Source organism: Gopherus flavomarginatus, chromosome 1 (assembly GCF_025201925.1).
Source record: "Gopherus flavomarginatus isolate rGopFla2 chromosome 1, rGopFla2.mat.asm, whole genome shotgun sequence".
NCBI lineage: Eukaryota > Metazoa > Chordata > Testudines > Testudinidae > Gopherus > Gopherus flavomarginatus.
The window spans coordinates 43,111,865-43,124,568 of record NC_066617.1 but is presented as its reverse complement, the minus strand read 5'-3'; the positions used below and the strand labels follow the sequence as shown (position 1 = coordinate 43,124,568).

At 39.6% G+C, this 12,704-nt stretch overlaps 1 protein-coding gene across 3 annotated transcripts in view; it reads right to left on the bottom strand.

The window, feature by feature from the left end:
- Positions 1-710: 710 nt before the first annotated feature.
- Positions 711-12,704, bottom strand: part of GRM8 (glutamate metabotropic receptor 8) — a 512,161-nt gene continuing 500,167 nt past the window's right edge. For 2 of the 3 annotated variants that reach the window (XM_050936120.1, XM_050936121.1), the window contains exons 10-11: positions 11,435-11,736; positions 1,137-1,201 (exon numbers count right to left, since the gene is read on the bottom strand). In XM_050936120.1, coding sequence (XP_050792077.1) covers positions 11,440-11,736 — 297 coding nt within the window. In that variant the 3' untranslated portion in view covers positions 1,137-1,201; positions 11,435-11,439. Of the gene's footprint in view, positions 1,202-11,434; positions 11,737-12,704 lie in introns of all 3 variants that reach the window. The other variant, XM_050936122.1, reaches the window with a different exon arrangement.

The window sequence follows — 12,704 nt, the reverse complement described above, 5'->3', positions numbered from 1 at the left end:
TAGCCATTTCCTTTGATTTTGAAAGGTTTGATAAGTTAGTTCATATGTCCCCTTTACTGCTTTCCAAATATTCCACTGATTCCTTTCTTTGTTATTTCTAAGGCATCCATCAATAAGATGTGATTGCCAGCAATGGCAAACCGTCATAGCTGATGGGGGAGTATCAGCAACGTAATAGCATTGTACAGGATAATAAGATTAACCTTTTATTTCGGTTTGCTGGTTCTGATTACTGTAAGAAATCTGAGTTTTTAGTTTTACCATCTTTGCTATAATTGTCTGATAATTTTTTCAAAAGAAAAAAACAGTTGCTGAATCATAAATGGTGAGCACATCATCAGGAAAATTGTATAAAATGTATTTACGCTGGGAAAAACTTCCACCAGCAATTTTAAAATAGTCACAATTTTAAAAACAAATTCACCCACCTCAGAGAGTTCACACACACACACACATGCACACACATACACCTCCATCAAAATGCTTCTACTTTACACTGCATTCCTCTGACACCATTATTGTTTATTTATAAACACTCTTCCCCTCTTACTGCATTCTAAACAGACAGACAATATTGTCAAGACTTAAAATATTATTTGTTTTTTCTTCCTTAAAACTGCAACGAAACAAGTCTGAACATTTGCAAAACATTCCTTTATTATTAGAAATAAATTATTTTGTATAAAAATGTGCATGCGTCAATCCTTGTATTTATTTTAGCACAACCCACGGCTTCGATTCAGTCAGTCATAACAAGAAACAAACGTATCTTCTTTTACAAGTTGAACAATGTGGGACAGGAATGGAAATTCTCACAATCACAAAAAAGTACTTACAAGTATAACATCAGACATGGTTTATTTCAACAGCATTTTTTTTTCACAAGCTAACATTTGTTTTCCTTTTGTGATTTACTTCCTTTTGTGAGTAAACAGTTCAAAAGTTTGACATTCGGTCTGAATTGTATAAAACTGAGCTTTTCCCTTCCCCACCCCTCCTGCTTTTGGCTCGTGGTTCATCTTTGTCCATTAAGAGACTGACTATTGAGTCGATTGGAGTCTACAGCTCTTTCCAAGACCGAGGTTTTGGTGGTAGTAAATTCATTGTTTTTTTTAAGTTTCACATACTTCAGGTGTGTTTCATTTCCCTGCTCAGTTTGCATGATTGCTGTAGCTGACATATGTTGTCTTGGTAGAGGAAGCTGCAAAGTAAAAAAAAAAAAAAAAAAAAAGCAGAGCAAAGTTATATTTCAGGTTTTGGAATCAACATAAAGCACTTTGTGTAGCAATTAACTTAATTTAGTATTTAGTCAGCATTCAGCTGTATAATCAACTTCACCAAGGTCCCAATTTAAGAAACCACATAAGCATATTCTTAACTTGAAGCATACACTTCAGTGCTTTTCTGAATAGCTTGCTGGAAACAGGACCCAAACATTGTGCTTTTTGTGACATTTCATTTCTGTGTGATTTAGGGGTAACATGATGACTGGTGGGTGAGAAAAGGACACACAGCTCTTTATTCTACAAGCTATTGGGCATATTTCATCTCTCTTGCTGGCTAGTTGTGTTTTTTTAAATATAATATGCTGTGCCTTAGTTTCAATGTTTTATTGAGATAATTAAAAAAAAATTAGCAAAATGCTGTAAATTTCTTTCACATCTGGGGCTTGAGTCATTCTCCAGTTTCCGCTGACTGAGGCTGGCTTGGCATCCATTGGTGGAACGGAGACCTAGGAGGGAATTACAGGCATACAAAACATCCACAACTCCTCTTATATGAGGGGAAAGAGGCCAAAGGTGGCTGATGCAGCCCTGGAAGTGGGCAATGCTGGCTGATGAAGGTATGTGACCAGCATCCTCAGGAGATGCTCTGACATAGAACATCTCTTCTCCAGGAAGCGTCCATAGGAGTGTTTAGGAAAGAGCCCAGACTGTGCTTTAAAACTGCCCTCCTATGGTGATATTCCCCAGGCAGATTAACAGCATCAACAGCACCACCCTTTCTTGTTCAGAAAGGTGCAATATTTGAGGATGAGTCAGCTCCTGGACTATTGTTAAGGTAAAATGATGACAAGTCACTGAACCTAAATACATTATTGGGCATGTCTACCAGGCAGCCATGATTCCTTATTGTTGTTAGAGGTGTAGGGTCCAGTTCTAATGTGCTCAGACAGAGTTGGCAATGGTGGCTTCAGAGAGCCACAGGCAGCTCCCTGATCCCCAGCTGCATGGACCAGCAGAACTTAGAGCAGTAGAATGCTGACTCTATCTTCCAACACTGTTATAAAGTCTGTAGGGCATCAGGTGCAGAGGCGCTCGGCGTCAGGACACCCCTTTCTGTTTCTAGCTTGCCTCTGACATACTCCATTTACCCCAGTGGGTGGAGGCAGCCAGCAGCACAAATGAACTTAGTGGTCTAGAGAATCTGTCCCACATAATTCTATACACATGCCAATTTAAATCATGAGCAACTGCATTGATGTAACTACTCCCTAAGACTGCAATTCTGCAAAGACTTAGGCCATGATCAGTCTCATTGTCTTCACTTGGATGGCTCATATGCTTAAAGTTAAGTTGTGCAGGATCAGGCCTAAATATATAACTCCACTGAGGTCAGTGAAGTTACACCAGTGTAAAACTGGTGTGAGCTCAGAATCAAGGCTAACGCAGTATCAATCAAGCTTTTTTGCTTTCTCTCTCTCTCCGAGTACAGTCCTTTGCTATGTAGTATTGGATAGGAATCCACTGATGTTGTTACGTAGCTGAAATAGGAAAAGACATCTTCACACTGTCTAAACCTGACCTGGGAATCTGACAGTGATCGTGGAAGAACAGAAATACAGAAGCAGGGAAATACAATCTTCTCTGGCCCACCCCCAAGTCCCACTATACTATGTACAGAACTGTGTTGTTGGAAGATCACTAGGTAGATATAAATAATGAGATACACTGTGTAAAGTTCATGTTTGTGTTTTGATTTCTAGGGAATGTGACTCTAATCCTGCACTCGCTGCTTTGGAAGACACCAGGGAACCAGCCCACTGAAAGTCAAATCTGATTTGACTTTTTCCATTAGGATATGGGAATGCATCATCATGAGAACACATACATCAAAACAACTGTCAAAGAGCTTGTTGTTTATCACCACACAGGAGTACCTCCAGTTTTGGAGTTTCAGAAGTATGACCACTAGGAAGGTTTGGGGCTGAGAAAATGAATGTGAATTCTAAAACTCAGCTCAGTGAAAACCAGCAAGCAAATTGCATTGCTTACAAAAATAGAGAGACCAGTGGCCGTCCCACTTCAAGAGAAGACTACTCTGAGCAGGTGCTGGGCAAGGCCTTCATATGACTCTGCTTAAGGAACAGAGTACCCCATTCCTGATAGGAAATACCCTGCTCCTGGAGTACCAGGACTCTTCAAGCAAATATAGCCAAATTCATGTTTTTTTCAGAACTTTCGCATGGAACATGAGACTCCTTTGTGAGCTCTCTCTCACGCTCCCACAGCTGGATTGTTGAAGAGATTGCTCTCACTCTGCTCTGCATTCTCCCATCAGGGAATACAACAGGATTGCTGAAACTGGACCAATTTCTTTAGAACATAAAGTGATTTTGTTCCCAGTAAAACATGAGTAAATAGAACACACGTATGCAAATTGGACAGGTTCCTTTTTTGTGTCTGGGAAAAGAACTAATGTTGAATTATTGGCCAGTCTAAATACATTGCTTTGATGCATCTAGTGTTGGATGAGTCAAGAAGAAGAAAGTAAAAATCAATAAGTAGGTGTATTCCTTATAATATGATTTTAAAAATAAAATTGGATTTATTACTAATCCCACTGCCAAACTGGAAAAATCAGACCACCGGTATATTCAGCTTTTCTCTTTTTATTTGATAAATACCTTATATATCTATACAGTTTATGCTAATGAGCCTGCAGCTCCTGTTTGGGATTTAAGAGCCTCAACTGCTAGTTTATTGCGCTTTAAGACTGTGACTTTTTCGGAGTTGTTGCATGGACCACCTCGGCAAGCTTATCTGGCCAGGGAGGACAACAAACTTGACTCATCATGCTCCTGGAAATATCCTTTTCAAACCCATTTATTACTCTGCTCTTGGAATGAGACAACAGAAGTAAACCAAAACAAAAGGATTTAGAGTTGCATGGAAACATTATCATGGGATGTCCTATATTTATTTAAAATAGGTGACATAGTTGTTTCTTCAGTTGACCCACTTGCACATTTTTTTCTTCATTTCCTGTCCTATACAGCTGTGTAATTTATTTGACACTGATAAATGTGCACCATACTCCACTCAAGAGGGACCTATGTTTCAATGAGGGCAAAATGGAGCTGGGAAGGGGGGATGTAGAGAGCAAGGGTCTTTAATTAAAAACTATGTCATGTGATGAAACCTCCAGGTATACGTCCAACCCAAATTGGGTATCCTACCTCCGGAACTCCCCTGCAGTGGCAACCAGAGCTGCTGTTGCCTCCATGGGGCTCCCCCACCCCCAGCATGGCCCCCTGCCTGGAGCTGGTGCCGTGGGCCTTCCCCCCGCCCTGGCAGCTGGTGCTGTGCCCCTAGCCCCTGGATTCAATCAGGGGTATTTATGGTCTACGTAATGGACAGGTCACAGGCCGTGACCTTTTGTTTCATGCCCATGACCTGTCCATGACTTCTACTAAAAATACCAGTCATTAAATCATAGCCTTAGTAATGACAAAGCAAAGCAGCACATTGAGGCCCTGATCCTGCATGCTTCCTCACGTGGTTCTGTTTCTGCACTCCTATGGAACCCCATGGATGTGGAGATGTACCCACATAAAATAGCTTGCAGGATCAGTGCCTTGGTGTAGAGACATATATGTGTGAAACAAATTATAAAACCAGCATCCTGCGGTGCACATTTTCCATCTCCTACATGCAATTAAGGAATAATGGTAGGCTAATATTAGCATGAGTTCAGAGATATGGAAATCTAAGCGCCTTGTTTGAGAAATGCAATTTCACATCTTCATTTCCCAGGTTTTGAATGTTTTAATTCTTTTGAAAGGTAAAATGTAGTCAAACCACTTATATGCGCTCGAACCTTAATGACAACTTAACTATAAAAACTATCTGTGGGAACATATATTTGCATAAGAGTTTCATAGTATAGAGAAATAAATTTACAATTGTGGTTACCAGTGAGAACCACAATATTATTTGGAAAGTAATTTAAAATCTATATTTTATTAAAACCAAAGGAAGGTTGTGTTAAGTCCAGTTATTAAAGCTGGCCAACATTCTCCAAACGTTGAGTTTGTTATGCAATTTTGGTGAAAAAATTCAATGAAAGTTGGGTTTTTTTAACCAGCTCTACCTATGATTTAGCATATAAATCATCTGTGATTAAACTGTCTTGGATGAAAGTTACTACATAGAGATACTGTGCTATCATTTATTTTATTTTCATACTGTATTACAAAACCTACACATTTCTTCTTCTTACTAGATGTTTATCAGTGGCATCAGTAGAATAAAATAAGGGCACAGAACCCCTCCATACTTGTTTGAGTATTTTTTCTTCCAGTTTTACCAGGCAATGCCAATGATGGAAATTAACATTGAATATACAGGATTAGCTTTGTGAAAATAGACTGGGAAGATATTAGTGGCTTTGACTCAACAGTTCTCTACTGAATACCAGGTTACTGATGGGCCCATATTGATCCCCACAGCTTGCTTCAGCTCACCACAACTTTCTAGAAGTCCAGAAAGAGCTTGTTGTAAACACAAACAAAACAGAAGATGGAGTTTTGGGTAATAAACCAACTGTAGCACGGTGGATCCCTGCTCCTGCCCTGAAGGGGTTAAAACAGCCCTGGATAAGGGCTGGGGCTGGAGAAAGCAGCCTTTTAGGCTGGGCTGATTGGGAAAGTGGCAGCAGCTGGGGCCATGCCCCAAACTGAGAAACAGGCCCTTATATAAGGGCAGAGAAGCCCAGAGTCTAGACAGTCTTCCTCTGCCTGTAGAGGGAGAAGGGCCTGGCTGCATAGAACTGACAAGGTACCTAGAGTAAAGCAGGGCTGGGGAAAGGCAGTGGAGCTGGGGAGCTCCTGCCTGGAAAACCCCAGGCTGCAGCCTAGAATTAGGCCAGGAGGTACTGGGTTTGTACGGTGCAACCCAGGGGTAGGCCAAGACAGCAGGTCCAAACCCCTTTGCTGATGATGAGTGGCTGATACTGCAGTCTGCCCCAGGGCGTGGGGCTAGACAATGACTGGCAGTAGCCTACACTGAAGCAAAGTGGGGATAGAGGGTGGGGGGTTCCCAGGGAGGGGAAACCCCTAAGGAAAAGGGGTTGCTGCCAGGGGGCAGAACCCCACATAAAAGGGGCACCGGGGTCCAGGGAGGGACACGGGGCCTGTAGCAGGAAACAAGGTGGATCACTGGCCTGCAGAGGGTGCTCCACTGGAACCTGAGCTAATTCCTAAAGTGACCAGCAGGAGGTGCCGCGGGGGTGAGTCGCACCCGTTTACACGAACATAGAGCAAAAACAGAGAGTGAAATCACAAACATCAAACAGAGAGGGCAGAAAAGTAAACAAACATGAAGAAAGATTCAAAGGAATGAAACACAACAGAATGGGGGTAAAAACTAACAGAGAATGTAATAGTGACTCAGCTGACACAAGTGACTGCTGAACAGAGAAGCTAATGGAAACAATCAGCATTGGAAAGGGCTGGAATACCTGGCCCCTCGGTGCCTGGAAAGAGGACGAGGGGTGAGGAGCACCTGAGATTCACTATTACCTGTTGTGGGAGAAGAAGATTCTGATGTGAGCCATCTAGAGTGCTCTGTTAGGTACAATGTCTTTTGATCCCAGCCCAAAAGAAGCTAAACTAGAGGACTGCTTGGCCTGCCATTAATGGGAGTAGCATGGAAGCTTCAACAGAGATCATTTAAGCCCCTAGGTCATCTCTTGTTCTCTGCAAAGGTCTGGTGCATTTGGATGAATGGAGGTTGAATGAAGACTAAGAACTCCTGTTTAATCAAGCCACCTGGGGAGCCCTGTTAGGCAGAAACTAAACACCAGTGAGTGATGCTGTAATATATGAGTTTTGTACATGACTGCAGATGGAGAGATCTCATTTAGCTCAAGCAGTAGTGGTTTCTCCTTTATAGAACTGAAGGATAAGGGTTCTACTCCCAGATCTCAAGAGTTGTGTGTAATTTATCTTGCTTTTTTTTCTCTGTTGTCTGAAGCAAATGGCTTTGGTACAGTCTCTGGGTGAAATCCTGGCCCCATTGAAATCTATGAGTTTTGCCATTGACTTCAGTGGGGCCAGGATTTCAGCACATGTGCCTAGAAGAGTGATTTTGACAGGGAAAAAATGATTGGTGAATGGTCAAGCACAGGAGAGTAGGGGAACAGATTAAAAGAGATGGACCCAAAAAATGTTAAGATATAAAGGACAGAGCTAAAGCACAGAATAAGGGCAGCCAAAAGGGAAAAATAACAAAAGAGTAAATGGCTGTAGTGAGTAAAATATAAACAAACAGGACAGAAGACAAAGAATAAGAAGGGCAAATAAAAAATAAAACAACACTCGGTATATAAAAACCATAGGAGGAAGAAGAATAATTTAGAGAGAAAAAGTGTGTGTGTGTGGAGGACAGCAAGAAAGGAATTGCAAAAAAGAGCGGCGTTGGGGTGGGGGAGAAAATGCAGCAGAAACAAGGACACTAAGAAAAAGAAAAAGGCAGAGAGCAAGCAGAAGAACAGAAAACAGAACGATAAAAAGGTGGACTATGGAAAAAATCAAAATATTCAGGACAATGAAAAAACCAAAAAGGCACCTGAGAAAGACAGCAAGAATAATACAGATCTTGTCAGAGGAATCATCAGAATGAGAAGAGTCGGAGAAAAGAAAACCAAATTTGGTGACTATCCGATATTAACCTCCTTGTCCCTCTGTTTATTGCCTAGTGTTCACTTGACCACATGCTGACTTTCACTCTGCCCTGTCTGCTCACTCCCTGCTTGTGACTGATCAGGCACACCTGATCCCTGCTTTGGATCTGTCCTGCAGACCTTTTGAAAGAAAAAATCTTCCTTTGATTTCAACAGAAATTACTTCTGCATCTAGGCTGCTGAATCAAGCCTTCTGGGCCAGATTCTGAACTTGTATAAATTGGTATAGCTTCATCAAAGTCCATGTTCTACAGCAGTTGAGTATACAATCCTTTTGTAAAAGCAGCAAAGAGTCCTGTGGCACCTTATAAACTAACAGACGTTTTGGAGCATGAGCTTTCGTGGGTGCATACCCACTTCATCGGATGCACGTGGTATTCACCCACGAAAGCTCATGCTCCAAAATGTCTGTTAGTCTAGAAGGTGCCACAGGACTCTTTGTTGCTTTTACAGTTCCAGACTAACACGGCTACCCCTCTAGTACTTGAATCCTTTTGTAGTTATCCTGATGTATTGTGCCTCCTGATTTCTCTGTTGCCCTCCTGCCTCTTCAAGTGGCAAATTTTGTCCTCAGACACATGCAAACAGCTCCCTTTACTTTAACATATATATATATATCAATGGAATCAGATTTTGGCTGCATATCTTTAAATAAGAAATCCCAGAAGGCATCATTGATGCCTCCCAAAAATCAGCGAACAAATTCACTTCTTCCTGTTTGTGCTTTGATAGTAAGCTGTGGTGGTTGTTGTCATCATCAGCATCACCATCATCAATTAGGTAAGGGAAGGGAAACTTCTCTCTCCATTTCTGGAGTGCTAGTGATACTCTGATTTTGTACATTCTGTAACTTTCTCCATTTTTGGAGTGTGAGTGACAGCCTGCTATTCTCTAGGTAAGACTTACATGTTGGAACTGTGATCACCTAATAACAATTTGAGACTGGCTTACAGATGTCAGTTCAAAGAAACATTTTTCTGTATTTTGGGAGTTATTACAGCTGATCTAGGGGAAATGGTTTATTTTAATGTATCCTTCACTGCAGCCTCAAAAGCTTTTTGACAATAGTTATTTTGGCAGAAAAGAGGAAAGTTAACAAAATCTAATGGATATAGTATGTTTTTTGAAAACCTAATAGCCCATTCTTTTAGCCAAGCCAGCTCAATTACATGAGGCTAGCTCTCTAGAATGGGAACTTGTTGATTTTTTTTGAATACTTACTTATGGAGCATAACAGTACATGGATCAAAGCCTTGAAGAGATGTACTGCTGAGGCACTTGAAAATTATATAGGTGCGCTAGTGTTAAATCAGGTTTAGAATACGGTAAATTGATACTTCCCTGGGTGCGTCACACTGCTGGAGAAAGCAGACTTGCTTCCAGTGGCAGCTGTTTTCATGAATTATGCATAGTCATAGTTAAAAGAATACTAGACACAGCATTTCTTTTTCATTAGGTACAGCTGATAAATCTCAGGTACGCAGGGCTTTCTTATCATCTCTGTCTGCACCCCATTGTGGAACTATATTTGACCTTTTCCTCTGATGTTGATCAGTTTGCCAACTCAGCAAGGAAACTCTTTCTCTTCCCCCCTCCATTTTCTTTTGGCAATTATGAAGAATTGTAAGAGATGTAGGGGGTTTCATATTTACACGCTGACATCTGATCTACAGAGAATTTCATCATTATTTCCCTCTCTGTTATAGGTTGTAATATGAAACTATGGAAATCCAAAGGCAGTGGCTCCATTGCTTCAGCTGGTAGTTACACACTTTTGAATGGCCATAAGTTTAGAAGGCGAATTACTGAATTTTTAAAAGATAATCTGTACCCAATATCCTCTAACAAATGAGTTATGGAACAAATCTAAGATCCTCACTCACTTTTTACATTGTACTTCACTCTGGTGAACTCTGACTAAATTCATTAGGAGTTCCATGTGAAAGGAGTGAGTACAAACCTCAGGATTTGGTCTAATAACTTTCACAATCCTAGGTGCAGTGGTTTGTCGGTGTGTACAAGCAAAATATTATTATTCAATTTTCCTTCAACCTGAGGAGGAGTAATAATTCAGAAAACTCTAGAGGATCCATCTGCAGCACAATGGGAGGAATTAGTCCTTAACCATAACAGGAACTACTATTTCACTGTAGCTCTAACTCCAACATATAAATGTATGTTCTATTACCACTGGATTTGGGAAAGGGGAATCATTGGCTTTATTCAAAACGTTTATTTTATTTTTTTTGTTCAGAAGTATGGTTAATCAGGCTTTATTACTAGAGTTGGGCAAAAAAAAATTTTCAATTTGCTGGCAATTCCAAAAAAATTAAAATATTAAAAACAATATTTTAGGTTGACCCAACAAACAAAATTATTGGTGAATCAAAGAGTAAAATAAAATTTGTTTGGGCCAGAATGAAACATTATATTTTAATAAAATTTAAATGTTTAATTTCAGTTTTGACCATTTTATGTTTTTAATTTTTTAAAAATACAATTAAAGGAAAAGTCATTTCAAACTAAAAAATCAAAAGGGTCCATTTAGAAAATGTCAAAATGAAACAGTTTGGAATTTTTTAAAATTTCCAAACAATTTTGGCAAAGCCAGTATGCATTCACTAAATGTTTTGGTGTCACTGAATCTGCGATTGTCACTAAAAAAGGCTGAGTACAGAAAACATTCACTCAGCTCTATTTATGACATGCTGCTGTTTGGAAGTTATAATAATTTCACAATTCCTAAGATATGTGCCAGGATTCAAAGACCTTCCAGATGTGGAAAATATTCTCTTCCCACTTCTATCCTTTGGTAAATCTAAAAATACAGTGTCTAATTTATATGTGAATGAATACTTGGAACATAGATACTTATGATAAATTTTTGTAAATTTAAAAAGGGATCCACTACTGTTTGTACAAAATAAAAAACTATAGCAAAGAGTTGGGTGATGGGATCATGCGGTACTTTTTTTTTTTTTTCTTTTCCCAAAGTCCTCACCAGATGAAGGCAGGCAGCCCTTTTAGGACTACAGATAAACCATAGGAAATGCACAAGTTATACAAAAAATTCTAGTACAGGGTAGAAGGTTAAGGAAGGAATATTTTCACCCATGTCTATTTGTAGTTTAAAAAATATTGTAGAATGTGAAGCCATAATTTTTCAAAAGTCTTGAAAATGACTCACCTAAATATATCCTAAGAAGTGTCAGTATATACTGAGACTGCCATAGTAAAACATGATGCAACAAATTAGTGCTAGCTAGACCGGATCATTTAAAGAGGTTTGGGTTTTCCAAAATGTGTTTATTTTTGTAATCACCAGTTGTCACCCATAAAAGAGATTTGCATGTTGGCAAACCTGTGCTCAAAGGTACTTGAATTCTGACACGTCTCTGCATTCATGCAGTACAAGCCAAGAAAAGAATAACATTTACAATTAAAAGTGAGTGCATTCTTGCCAACGTACATCTATTAGGAAGTGTTCCCACTCTTGACCATGGGAAAGTCTACAGATGACTTACTGTTGGTGTCAAGACTTTCACACAGTTCAGTTTTGACCTCGCCATTTGGTCTGTCATTTCCTTTTTGGATCAGTTTGCTTTGCATTGTAGCAGCTGTCACAACAGCCTTGAAGCTCCTCTTCCGTTTTTGAATATTCTGCTCTGGATGAAAAATGATAATATAAACCTTGGGCATGTAGAGCATGCCCAGAGATACTGAAGCACTTAAACTCATGGAGACAGTAAGTGTTGTTGTCTGGATGTACATCTGGGGGGGGAAAAAACAACATAAAAACCAATGTTTGTATGACCGATAGAAAATACATAGGCAAATGCATTAATTATCTTAAAAATACTAACTGAACATGGAAATGGTATCATGACAGTGTGCACATTAGAAGGAAGCTTCACTCAGATTGTCTTTAATTATAGCCAAGTGTTCTTTTTTTTTTCCACTAAAGAGTGGGTGGTAGAAGCAGCTAATGCTTATTAAACTCCATTCCCCTCAAAATAATTAAGCCTCTGAACCACCTACTTTTTCAGATTATAAACAAATGCGTCTGTGACGACATAATATACAACAAGGATGACAACAAGGTTAGCCCTGTATCATCTAGTCTAATAAACAGAAGCTTCTGGAATAATATGCCATTCACTGATGCACCAGTGCATGCAGTACTGTTCAACTGGCAACGTGCTTTACACAGAATCTAATGAGAAACATTTGATTTAGTGTTTGACTCCTGTGCCTGGAAGAAAATGAGTTTCCCCATAGTGAAGCTTGAATACCATTTCTTTTAACATTTGTACATTACAGTTGAATTCTAATCATACTATTAAATGGTACATAACAAATACTCTTATATGCTATGGACTTTGTAAATAGAAAATTGGAATATAGTGTCTCGAGGGAACCAGTTTGAAATAGACCTCTATCCCCCATAGACAAACAGGAAGAATTACCATGTCAAAGGGGGTGTTTTGTCTATCACTTATTACTATGAAAACCAAGCTATTCTGATCTTTTCCTGCCTGCCTGGGAAGAAAAGGTGATGATGGCTCCATGGTAATAAACACAGAGGCAAACACTTATTCAAAAAAGCACATTAAAATACTCATTGCGGCTTTGTTCAACATTTACTTCTCATAGAGGATTTTATATTATTAAACAAGAATTTTACCTACAATTCTACATGGCTTACTCCAATTGCTCTTTCTAGCTTGACAATACTGTGA